We start from the raw sequence: 12,525 nt of genomic DNA, 5'->3' as shown, positions 1-12,525 counted from the left end.
CAGACCACACTATCAAGGCAGACGGCTGGGGAGTGCCGGGTGCCCGGGAGCTCCAGCTGCGGGCAGAGGAGCAGCGAAGCCCTCACGAAGGGCAGGCTGTGGGGTTGTGCATCCCCCACCCCCTAGTGTCCTGTGGACGGTCGCCGACTTCATGATACCTACGGCTGACGGCAGGAGCCGAAGAACTCGGCTCCAACACCAACACCTGCCCGCATTCCTGAAATCCTAATGAACGCAGAAACTCTACTGGTGTGGTGCTCCTTGAAGCGGACATCAGCCAGGAAGTGGACGCCCGCTCTCCTAGACACCAAGACAACCCACTAAAAACACCAACCTGCCTCAGGTCCAAGCCCTCCCCGAGCCGCACCCTGGACCAGGCACACCGACCCGGCCTCTGTAAAAGCCACCACTCCTCCACAGGACTGTCCTGTCTTTTCCACTGGGTCAAAAGGGAGGGGGGAAGACATTTTCTACTCATGTAATCTGGATAGAACTGCACCCCATGTTCTCAGCTGCCCAAACCATCTCTTAAATCCTACAACAAATACTAGTAATGATTCAGAAAATCCAGGCAAGGCAGAAGCAATATATTTGCAATACTTTCAGTGAATGACTTGTAAATTCCTTCCTACCCAATTAAAACTAAGTGGGTCCGACACGGACCGTAGGCCTGGGAAAGCAGTCAAGGACAGCCCAAAGCCCTGGGACCCTGAGTGCATGCGAAACACGCAGAAGCAACCCCCGGCTTTGGATCAGCTCAGCTCTGGTCACTGTGGCAACTTGGGAAGTGACCCAGCCAATGGAAGGTCCTCCTGTAAGTCTACATTTCCAATAAAAAATAAATGTTCTAAAACAAGGGGAAAAAAGCTTCCAAATTTTAACCACTTACATATATGCTCCAACTCCTCTATATGTCACTTGCATTCCACACAATATAGCTTACATGGAAATCTGACCAGCCGTGGTTCTGAACCTCAGGGTACACGGCAGCTCACACCCTCGCTGCACCCGCCAGCGGGAATCACACAGAAACCGCACTCGGTGACCCCCGCCACGCCCTGCCGAGGCAGGGGGCTCAGGACGCCTGAAGCCAGGGGACCACCCCGGCCAGCGTCTCCCACAGGATTCACCACACTCCTGCACATCCTCACGTGTTCCAAACATCTAGAGCACCAACTGCACATCCGACACCTGACAAAACCCAGCACCCCCTCAAGCTGCCCCGGTGCATGGCACTGGCCAAGTCCGAAGGATACAAACAGGGTCTCCTTCGCTATAAACGCCAAGGGTAACCGTTACTCCTGCTGGCTTGTACAAAGCACGCACTGTTCTGATGGGTCTGAGCACCTGACCCAGCACCTGCCAGAGCCCATTCTGACAAGACCCAGCCTAAGGACAAAGCATCAATCTCCAATTCCAGTGATCTAAACACGCTCAGTAACGAGGGATGATTTCGCTGGCTTAGATATTTGAAATACAACTTTATTCTGATTCTAAACGAAAAGGAATGGGAATGACAGTAACAAACAATTTCTCCACGGGATATTGTGATGTGACTGTTAGCAGTCTTGTATTGGAAACTTGAGAGGACCACTGCATTCCCAAGAGCTAATATGCAGGTCCAGCAGACCAGGGCGTTAGCTGCCACATCCACCCCAGCCCGCTCATCTCCAGCATCCCACAGATGAAGCACACGTTCTGCTTAGCTAGACAAGAAGATGGCCCACACGCGGCCCCGCTGACATCACAGGACAGTTGCCTATAAAACTAGACTTCTGACGCCGGGCTCCAGCCTCGCTTCCTCACAGGTCGTCATCCTCATCCGGGAGGGCGGTTGTCTGAGCAACCTAGGGGAGGACACAGTGACCCAGCTTAACCCGAGCACGGCCACGGCAGCCCGCCCCGACGCCAGGCCCCGCGCGGCGCCATACCTCTAGGTCGTGCTCATACTGTGCTGCCAATGCCGGGTCCATGACCACCTCTGGCGGGGCGAGAGCAGGCATGGCGACAAACTCCAGGTTGGGGTCTCCAATGAGCTTCCTAGCAAGCCAGAGGAAGGGCTTCTCAAAGTTGTAGTTACTTTTGGCAGAAATGTCATAGTACTGTGGGACAGAGAGTGGAACCAAGTGCTGAAGTAGACCAGGCCAGGCCGAGACCCCCTTCCCAGACGCCCCAGGCCAGGCCGAGACCCCCTTCCCAGACGCCCCAGGCCAGGCCGAGACACAGGAGCTGCGGATGGCAGGCACCACACATACCTGGAGATTCTTCTTTCGGTGGAAGACAATGGATTTTGCCTTCACTTTCCTGTCCTTGATATCCACCTTGTTGCCACACAGCACAATGGGGATGTTCTCACACACACGCACCAGGTCTCTGTGCCAGTTGGGCACGTTCTTGTAGGTCACTCTGGACGTCACGTCAAACATGATGATGGCACACTGGGCTGCAAGACAGACTCACAGCCATTGGCACAAACCCAGGAGCACACCGGGGGTACCCACCCAGGGGTGCCCCCCCCAGAGCGGGCAAGGCACCTGCCCGCATACTGAGGCCATCCCCCAGGCTGGCACGTGCGCAGTGGTGTCTCGGCCAGCAATGACCACGTGACAAGCCCCGATTTCCTAGGCAACTTGAGGCCACGGCCTACGGGGTCCCATGCTCGCTCCCCATCGCGCCCAGCATGACACAGCAAGTAGCCCGGTGGTGCCAGGGGTCGCCAGGCCCTGCCCCCCGCCCCCGCGCCCACCTTGGATGTAGTAGCCGTCCCGCAGGCCGCCGAACTTCTCCTGGCCGGCTGTGTCCCACACGTTGAACTTGATGGGCCCCCGGTTGGTGTGGAACACGAGCGGGTGCACCTCGACGCCCAGCGTGGCTGCAACGGCAAGGCCGTGAGCGCGCGGACACGCGGCCGCCCCGCCGCCCGCCGCCCGGCGCCCACCTACCTACATACTTCTTCTCGAACTCGCCGGTCAGGTGGCGCTTCACGAAGGTCGTCTTCCCGGTGCCGCCGTCGCCGACCAGCACCAGCTGCGGGAGGCCAGCGTTGGGACGCGGCGCGCCACAAAGGCCGAGCACGAGGCTGCGGCCCCGGTGCTCCCGGTGCTCCCGGCCTCCCTTCCTGCCGTCCGCCCGGTCCTCCCGCCGCCCTGCCCTCCTCCCTGCCGTCCGCCCGGTCCTCCCGCCGCCCTGCCCTCCTCCCTGCCGTCCGCCCGGTCCTCCCGCCGCCCTGCCCTCCTCCCTGCCGGCCACCCGTCCTCCCGCCCTGCCGGCCTCCCGTCCTCCTCCCGCCGCCCGCACCTACTTTGAACTGCACTTGCGGCTCTCCCTGCGCGGCCATCGCGGCGTTGTCTGCAAGGAGGACACCGAGCTGCGGCCCACGTGCGCCCCACAAAGCCCGCCCGCCGCGGCGCCATGGCGGCCGGAGGCCCGGGCCGAGGGGGCCCCGGGGAGCGAGCGGGAGGGCGCGCCTTCCCGCCCCCGGCCCTCCCGCGGCCCCGCCGCCCGGCCCGCGCCGCCCGCCGCCCGCCGCAGCCCGGCCCCGGCCCCCCGAGCGGCCCGCGCCCCGGCCGCGCCGCCACGCCCGGCCTCCGCGCCGCTACCTTCCAGAAGCGTCTCCGCGCCCGTCCGACTGAGACTGGAAAGATGGCGGAAGCGCAATTCAAATGCCGGAGACGCAGCCGACGCCGGGCGGGCGGGGCGGGGCCGCGCGGGGCGGGGCCAACGGCGCGGCGCCCCACGTGGCCCGCGGGCGCGCGCACGCACCGCCCGGCCCCGCCCGGCGTCGGCCGGCCCGGCCAGCGGAGCTGGGCGGCGCCCGCGGCACGTCACGCGGCACGCCGCGCCGGGAGCGCGCTCGCACGCCGTGCCGCGGACCTCGTGCGCCGGCCGCGAGGGCGGGCTGCGGCGCGCGTGCGCAGTGGCCGGGCGGCGCGCCCTGCTCCCACCGCGGCGCCGGTCGGGCTGGCGGGAAGCGCGGCCTCGCTTCCTGCGGGGGCAGGGCCAGCCGGCTGCTGCAGCCCGGCCCGTCCGGGGACACCCTGGGGCCGGGCCCCGTGGCCACGGGCTCCTCCCGCGCGCGTCCGCAGAATGAATGAGAGGCTCACGTGCCCCGTCCCCTCAGCCTCCCGAGGCCTGCGGCCTTCCCGGACTATCCCTGCAGCTGGCAGCGTCCCCCAAACGTGGCGGCCCCGCTGAGCCCCGGGGACAAGTGGCGGGGCTCCACGCGCGGGCGAACCCGCGGGCAAAGGCGGGTTTTTATGGGAAAGGCCTGAATTGGAGAGGGCTTCCTTCGAGGTGGCCACAAGGACCAGAGTTGAGCTGATCAGGAGCTTCCTGGGGGGCTCCCACGTGGGCGCAGGGTCCCTGGCACTTGGCCCATCCTCTGCTGCTTTCCTAGGCTTTGGCAAAGAGCTATAAGAAGTGCAGCGCCGGGCCTACCGCGCCTTGGTGCTGGCCCCAGTTAAGGTGCATGATCCCCAGCTTGAGGCGCCAGCGTCCCACGTGGGAGCCAGTTCTAAACTCCGTTTCCCGTCCAACTCCCTGCTTGTGGCCTGGGAAAGCAGCTGGGGACAGTCCAAGGCCTTGGAACTCCGTGTGGGAGACTCAAAGCTCCTGGCTTCAGACCCCACGCTAGTCATTGCGGCCATTTGCAGAGTGAACCAGCAGCTGGAAGACTACGGTCTCCCAGGAACAAGTGAAGTAAACGTGAAAAAAATAATACTACTAAAGGACATGAAAGACCTGGGCTGTGGTAGGGAATGGGGAAAACCATCCTCCACAGAGATGGACTGGGGGGTCCTCCCGCCGCTTGTCCGGGCAGGAGTGTTGGCCTTGGGTGCACAGCCATAGATCTTGTCACTGGCAGCTGCCGTTCCCCTGGGAGGACACTGCCGCGGGCCTGGTGACCCAGTTAGCCACACCTTCCCCAGGAGCACAGAACGTTCTGGGGCTCACAGTGCCTGTGGGCCTGGGGGATCACACCACAGCCCACGGCCTCCCCCGGGGCCGGAGCTCACCTGACACTTGGTGGACATGAAGGAGTGACATGACCTCTCCCTGGGTGTGCTGAATACCCGGCACTTGACTCCTATGGGGGAGACAGGGCTCAGGCAACAGGGTTCAAAACCTCTGGTCCACTGGACAGAGGCCTCCTACGCTGCTATTTATGACAGACACGGGGCGTAACCACCTCACAACAAAACCCCACAACCAGGGCCTTGGACTCGCAGAGGTTGGTTCTCTCCCAGCTCTGGAGGCGTCAGTGTGGAATGCAGGTGCCCACAGGCCCTGCCCGCTCCCTGCCACAGGGATCCTTGCCAGGCTGAGCCAGCAGTGGCGGGCCTGCCTTACAGCGTGCTCCTTGTCCAGGGCGGCCAGCCCAGCCTACTCCACCATTCCATTACCCATAGACGTTCGAGGTTTGGAGCTTGTTTTTACTTCTTCATTTTCGTTTTTGATTTGAAAACAGAGGGACAGAGAGAGCTCCCATCCACAGCTTCAGCCCCCTGCCCGCCAAGTGCCTGAGGTCAAAAGCCTGGAACTGGATCCAGGCCTCCCCTGGGGGGCACTTAGGCTGTGGCTAGCTGCCCTCCAGGAGCCACAGTAGCCGGCCCCTGGGACGGAGAGGGGGACGTGGATGTCCTGAGGGGCTCTGTGCCACACCTACCCAGGCGTGGGGTTCAGCCACACTGCTGAGCGGCTTCCTTTCCTCAGGAGGAACTTGCAGGCCAGAAATGACTTACGATTTCTTCGATGTTTAAAACTTTGGGAAGTCGGAGTCTCGGGCAGACCTTCCAGCCTCTATTTCCCTGCCGAGGTGGTCACAGCAGCCGGGGCTGGGCCAGGCGGAAGTCAAGAGCCCCTGTGAGCGTAGAGGCCTAAACACTTGGGCCACTTTCCACTGCCTCCCCAGGTGCCTTGGTGGGGAGCAGGGTGGAAGTGGAGCAGCTGGACAGGAACCAGGGCTGCTTGGGACGCTGGAGTCACCGTGCCGGCCCAGGGTGTGCATTTTCTGTTTTCCTTGCAAGTTGGGAGAGCAGTGCCAGCCTGGGGCTTGAGTTTGCTTTGCCTGGTACCTGGGGGCAGCTGTACTATCTTAGCCCCAGGCCTCTGAAGGAGGCCGCAGCAGTGGCCTGTCCACAGGACTTCAAACCTCTTATTGTGGGCGTCAGTGCTGTTAAAGAAAGGGCTGGCGCTTCCGAGAAAGCTTACGCGTTCATCTGAGCCACCAGCACTTTCTAAATCTGGTGCAGTTAGGGTCCCCACCAGGAGCCCTGAGGGGGAACTTGATCAAGGGTTTGCTGGTCTGGGTGGGGCACCCCAGGGAGAAGTTGCCTGGTGTTTTGCTGATCTGAGCTTGGCTTCCTCCAACTCTAAGCACCTCAGCTCCAGAGCCTCAGGGTGAGGGGTTTGTTTTCTTTCTGAAAATGCATAAGCTAATTTAAAAACAAGCCAAGAACTATGCCTCTGAAAGGTTGAGTGACACACCGAGAGGCCTTCCATCAGCTGGTTCACTTCCCATATACCTGCAAGCACCAAGCTTGGCCCAGAGTTAGGAACTCAAGCCTGTCCTTCTGTGTGGGCTACCTGCTGTGTGGGTCGCCTGCTGTGTGGGCTGCCTGCTGTGTGGGCTACCTGCTGTGTGGGTCACCTGCTGTGTGGCCACAGGCACGCTGTGCCCAGGACGTCCTCCGCTGCCTCCCATGGTGTCCGTGCCCACGAGCAGGCTCATACCAGGCTGGCCTTCGTGGGACGCAGCAGTCTAGCAACAGTACTGCCGCCTCAGGAAGGTTCTCCTGGGGGCCAGCCTTGGCTTAAGCCTGCACCCACATCAGACCGCTGCCCGTCCGCTGCCGGTGGCTTTTCCAGCCCAGTTCCTGCCAGCCCCTCAGGGAAAGCAGCAGGATGGCCCAAGTGCTTGGACCCTTGCACCTGCCAGAGCCCCTGGGCTGTGGCTCGAAGGGCAGTGAACCAGCAGATGGAGGTGCTCTCTGCCAGTCAATGCAAGGCAAGTGTCTGAAGAACGCCCTTCCTCCGTTCTCATTCATATGAACAGACATGAACTAACCTTCGAAAAAGAAGTCACGGGCGCACGTGGACTCACGGCCAGAGCCCGGTGGGGCCGAGGCTGCGGGCAGGGGGAGACTCTCCTGGATTACTCTGCACTTCACCTGATCTTAGCGGCCCGGAGACTGGGTGTTGTCAGAGAGAGGGAGCAGAGAAGGCACCAGGTGCTCAGTTGCTATGCCAGGAGCTCAGGACCCAGTGGCCTCTGGAAGCTGAGCGCAGCCAGCAGGCAGGTCATGCCCCCGGAGGAGGCTGCCTGATGGTGGGCTCGGAGGGCCAGGCCTGGCATACGGCCTCCTGGGCGCTGTCTTACTCACGGAGCACAGCCGGCACAGCGCAGGGCATCCTGCCCCACTCCCTCCCCTGGGCGGCCTGGCCTCCAGGCGTGAACTGTGAACACGGACCTGCAGTCAGCTGGTAACCCTTCTCAAGTTGGCAAGTGACCGTTTGAGAGGATTTCAAGTTTTCTGTTTCCCTAGCATCTCATTAAGGAGATAAAACAATAAAAACGAGTTTATTTAGAACCACAGAATTCCATTGTATTTTGCTATTAAAATTATCTATCATTTTATTTGCTGCTAAACTTATTTTTATTTATTTATTATTTTGTTTCTTTTCTTTTTGGAAGGCAGAGCGACAGAGAGCTCTTAGAATTGCTGGTTCAGGCCCCCGACAGCCACATGGAGTTCTGGGAGCACAGCAGCCAGAATCAGAGCACACCCTGGGGCAGGACGCTGGCTCTCACAGAGTTGTCCAAAGGTGGGCACCTGGCAGGCTCCATTCCTGATGCTCCCACTGAGCACCTGTGTGCCCTGGGCGAATCGGTCAGCGCATGCGGCCTGGACTGTCCCCGGTGCTCTGCCCAGGGTGACGTGAGCTTGCGCACAAGGGCCTGGACACGCCTGAGGAAAGCTCCCATTCTGCAGAAAGCTACGGTGAGCATCACCAACAGACGGGCATGATGAATAATGCATGTTATTAATATGGACGACACAGATCTTTACGTATGCCACATGTGGCTGCCCTGTGTCTCCGGGAGCCCCACCACCCAAAGCCAGCCCAGCCCAGGCGTCCTGCACACTCTGGCCGGGCAGGCCAGTGCGTATGGCCAGCTTGCTACAGTGCTGCTTCGTGCCCCGTTTGGCCCAGGTGGACATGCAGTGTGTGTTCATGTTGCTGGCATGAAATCCAGGGGATTCAGTGGCCCACAGCCTACATGCTGAGCCGCCAGGTGTGCTAGAGGCCCGGACACGCCGACAAGGACCTTCGGGATGACCACACAGCCCGCATAACCCCTTCACCACGGAGGTATTCCTGTTCTTCTTTTGCTGACTTCCTCACAGTTCCTGTAGAGGGCAGTCAAAAGTATTACATGTTTTGCCCGTTTGCTTTTTCTTTTTTGATTGGAAAAGCGGATATACAGAGAGAAGAAAACGAAAGATCTGTTTACTGATTCACTCCAGAATTCTGCCTTTCAAATAAATCTCAAGTCCTTAATGAAACACATTGTATGTTAGTCATTTCTAAGAGCAATAAGTATTGTCAGATCATTAAGTAGTTGTGATTAATATTTATTGGTTGTAATTACTTATTTAAAGGTTTTTGCGGGGAGGGTGGAGGCAGGTGTTGCTGCCATTTCGGGACAGAGCCAGTAGGTGGAAGATCTTTTTTCTGCAAAATCTGCATTTAAAATAAAATGAAATAAATCTTTAGAAAAATTATTGGCGCTGGCCCATTGGAATGCCCTGGAAGGAAATCAGCAGGGAACTCCCTGGCTGGCAGCGTCCGGGGCTGCACGGGTCTCACACAAGCTGCAAGCTGTGTCCAGGACCAGGGCTGGCCCAGGGCAGGTTCCACAGGCTTTGCTTCCTGCTAACTCCACGCTGTACCATCACGCCGCCTGCTTATGCTTGGTCCAGCCAGATCGTTTCTGTTCAACTCTCACGTTGAGTTGTGGATTTCAGTGTCATCATGGGGAGAAAGCAAAGTGATGAAAAGAGACGAGATGCGTGCCTCTGCGGCTGCGTGTCTGCCTCTGTCCACTCCCCCCTGCGATGGACTCAGCTGTGCTTTGGCAGTTACATGTGGCATTCAGGGAGTGAACCGGGACTAGATGCGGGAGTTGCTGACACACTGGAGCCTGGGCTGAGCCTGGGCTGATCTGTTTCAGATCCAGCTCCTTGGTTCTGTGCCTGCGGGCAGCAGGAGATGGCCCAAGTACCTGTGACCCTGCCAATCACAAAGAGACCTAGGCAGAGCCTGGCCTTCTGGCTTCAGCCTGGCCCTCCTCCAGCCACTGTGGCCACTGGGAGATCCGACTCTCTTGATCGCTCTGACATGCTGCCTTTCAAATAAAAGATAAATTTACCAGGAAAGGTTACACAAAGTCACCCTCTGATGAAATGGCATCCTTAAAGGAAAAGTCATGGGGGCTGCAGGCTAATCTGCCACCTGCAGTGCCAGAATCCCATGTGGGCACTGGTTCAAGTCCTGGCTGCTCAACTTTCCATCCAGCTCCCTGCTTGTGACCTGGGAAAGCAGTCAAGGACGGCCCAAAGCCTTGGGACCCTGCACCCACATAAGAGACCCAGAAGAAGCTCCTGGCTCCAGGCTTTGGATTGACGCAGCACCGGCCATTATGGCCACTTGGGGAGTGAATCATTGGACGGAAGTTTTTCCTCTCTGTCTCTCTTCCTTTCTTATATCTGACTTTTCAGTAAAAATAAATAAATAAATAAATATATAAATATATATATATAAAGCCACGCCGCCTCTAGTCACCCAAAGCTGGTCTTGACGGCTTCCCCACTGAACTTTCGGCCTTTGGAACTGTGTTGTGTAAGACACACAGTTCACAGGTTTGCCGTGTTGGCCCGGGCACCACAATCTGCTCTCTGCTACAAAGCAAGACCCAAATCTCTGGAACCACTTCTGAAAGCTTCTGCCCTCTGTGTGTGCAAACAGCCCTTCTCAAATTGGTTTTCAGAAACTAGCCTTCATTTTATTTGAAAGAAGTGGGAAACACAGGGAGACAGAGGGAAAGGTCCCCTGCCCTTTGGTTTACTTCTCAAATACAACAAGCAGCACTGGGCCGGACTGAAGCCAGCGGCCACGAGCTTTCCGTCCATACGGGATCCGGTGTTTGTAAGGTGAGGATTAGACTGATCCACGGCACCAGGTCCATGGCTAGACCCTCTTCAGGGCAGAAGTTGTTGTTTCTGGGCCCTGTGTGATGGCTCAGTGGCTATGTCTGCATCTTGCATGCACTGGGATCCCACGTGGGCACCAGTTCACGTCCCGGCTGCTCCACTTCCCATCCAGCTCCCTGCTTGTGGCCTGGGAAAGCAGTCGGGGACGGCCCAAAGCCTTGGGACCCTGCACCTGCATGGGAGACCTGCGAGAAATTCCTGGCTCCTGGCTTTAGTTCGGCTCAGCTCCTGCCGTTGTGGCCATTTAGGGAGTGAATCGGCAGAAGGCAGATCTTTGTCTCTGTCTCTTCTCCTCTCTGTATATCTGGCTTTTCAATAAAAATAAATAAAAATTTAAGAACAAATAAGTCACTACCTCCAGAAGGTGAGAAGGAGGTCAACTCTGCCCAAAAGGTAGTTTGGCCCCCGCCTTGGGAGGGACACCCCACACTGCGGAGGGACACCCCGCACTGCGGAGGGACACCCCGCCTTGGGAGGGACACCCCACACTGCGGAGGGACACCCCACACTGCGGAGGGACACCCCACACTACAGCGCCTGCCTTCAGCCCTACTGCAGCACTCTCGGCTTCCGCCTTGGGGAGGGTCCCCCACACTTGAATAAAAAATAGTGAAAGTTGTCAGCCCAGGATAATGTACCCAGCTAAACTTTCCTTTGTCTTTGAAAATGAAATAAGATTATTCCACAGTCAAAAAAAGTTAAAAGAATATGCCTCTTTCAAATCTGCCCTACAAATGATACTTAAAGATGTTCTCTTTTTTAAAAAAGATTTATTTTTATTATTTTTTTATTGGAAAGGCAGATATACAGAGAGGAAGATCTTCCGTCCGATGACTCACTCCCCAAGTGAGTGCAACGACCGATGCTATGCCGGCCAGGAGCCTCTTCCGGGTCTCCCACGTGGGTGCAGGGTCCCAAAGCTTTGGGCTGTCCTCGACTGCTTTCCCGGGCCACAGGAAGGGAGCTGGAAGGGAAGCGGGGCTGCTGGGACAGAACTGGCGCCCATATGGGATCCTGGGCGTGCAAGGCGAGGACCTTCACCACTTGCGCCACCGCACCGGGCCCCTAAAGATGTTCTCTTGACAGAGAAGAGAAATAGCATCTACCGAAACCAAAGGCAAATGTGAAGAACATCTCAGTAAAACAACAACAGAAGACTAAACCAATGAACAACCCATTGCTAAAATGAGAGAACCAAATTATCCCTGTTTGGTATTAACCCTGAATATAAATAGCTTAAACCCATCAATCAAACGTCATAGATTAATAAACTGGATTAAAAAACAAAACCCATCTATTTGTTACCCACAGGAGACATATCTCACCAACAAAGATCAGTGGAAACTGTATCTCATGGGTTTTGAGGTTTTTGTTAGTTTCATCTCTTCAAAACACTTTCTTCTGATTAAATTCTTCAATGTAGCATCATTTTCTTAAAGAAGGTTCTTGATTTTCTTTTCCATTTCTTCAGCGACACCTTAGTCACTCAGTAGCATGTTATTTAACTTCATGGCATTGTTAATTTTTTTTTTCTTCTTGTTGTTGACTATGTTTTGTGGCTTTTAATTCAAGGGGATGTATAGTAGCTGTGTAATGGAGACTGTCGTATCCAGATGTGAGGATACAATGCAGTGTGCATCTCTACTTCCAGACAAAGATGGACTCCCAATGAAACTGTTTACTATATCCTGACAATAGGATGCTGGACTCTGCCATTGTCCATGCCCGCAATGATGGGCATATAATTGTGTATGAAGAACTATATTATAGTAACGATATAGGGGAACTCAGTGAAAGGGGAGGGAGTAAGGGAAATCCCATGATCCATAGATCGTACTGTATCAAGGAATATAATAATAAACAGGAGTAAAATTAGAAAATAAATAAATAAATAAATAAAATAAAAGCACTAGGGCCTGGCCACAAGGTCCCGCCCCTCGGGGGTCCGACCACTGGAGCCCCGCCCCTCGGGGGGTCCCGACCACTGGAGCCCCGCCCCTTGCAGCCCCGCCCCTCTGGGGTCCCGACCACTGGAGCCCCGCCCCTCGGGGTCCCGACCACTGGAGCCCCGCCCCTCGCGGCCCCGCCTCGGCGCTCAGGATTCCCGCGGGAAGGCGGGCCGCGTGGGTGGCTGGGAGCGGGCGCGGGCCGGGCATGCGCAGAGCGCCGGCCGCCGTTGCCGTGGCAGCGCGGTCCCGGGGGAGGACGGCGGGCGGCCAGCCGGGCCGGGCGAGCTGACGCGGTGAGGCGG

At 57.5% G+C, this 12,525-nt stretch overlaps 1 protein-coding gene across 2 annotated transcripts; it reads right to left on the bottom strand.

Moving 5' to 3' along the window:
- Positions 1-1,461: 1,461 nt before the first annotated feature.
- Positions 1,462-3,798, bottom strand: RAN (RAN, member RAS oncogene family). 2 transcript variants are annotated; one of them, XM_040986902.1, is made up of 7 exons: positions 3,600-3,798; positions 3,302-3,348; positions 2,943-3,027; positions 2,747-2,872; positions 2,256-2,443; positions 1,932-2,102; positions 1,462-1,847 (listed from the first exon to the last, which is right to left on the bottom strand). In XM_040986902.1, exons 2-7 carry the CDS (start codon positions 3,335-3,337, stop codon positions 1,803-1,805), a joined length of 651 nt encoding a protein of 216 aa, XP_040842836.1. In that variant the 5' UTR covers positions 3,338-3,348; positions 3,600-3,798; the 3' UTR covers positions 1,462-1,802. The 2 variants fall into 2 exon arrangements, with proteins under 2 accessions (XP_040842836.1, XP_040842837.1); XM_040986903.1 differs by lacking the exon at positions 3,302-3,348 and having other exon boundaries at positions 3,600-3,647.
- Positions 3,799-12,525: the final 8,727 nt, after the last annotated feature.

Source organism: Ochotona curzoniae, unplaced genomic scaffold, assembly GCF_017591425.1.
Source record: "Ochotona curzoniae isolate NIBS_2020 unplaced genomic scaffold, NIBS_Ocur_1.0 contig_46, whole genome shotgun sequence".
In the NCBI taxonomy this organism is placed as follows: Eukaryota; Metazoa; Chordata; class Mammalia; order Lagomorpha; family Ochotonidae; genus Ochotona; species Ochotona curzoniae.
The sequence above is the reverse complement of the archived record's forward strand: the minus strand, read 5'-3'. Positions and strand labels throughout refer to the sequence as shown.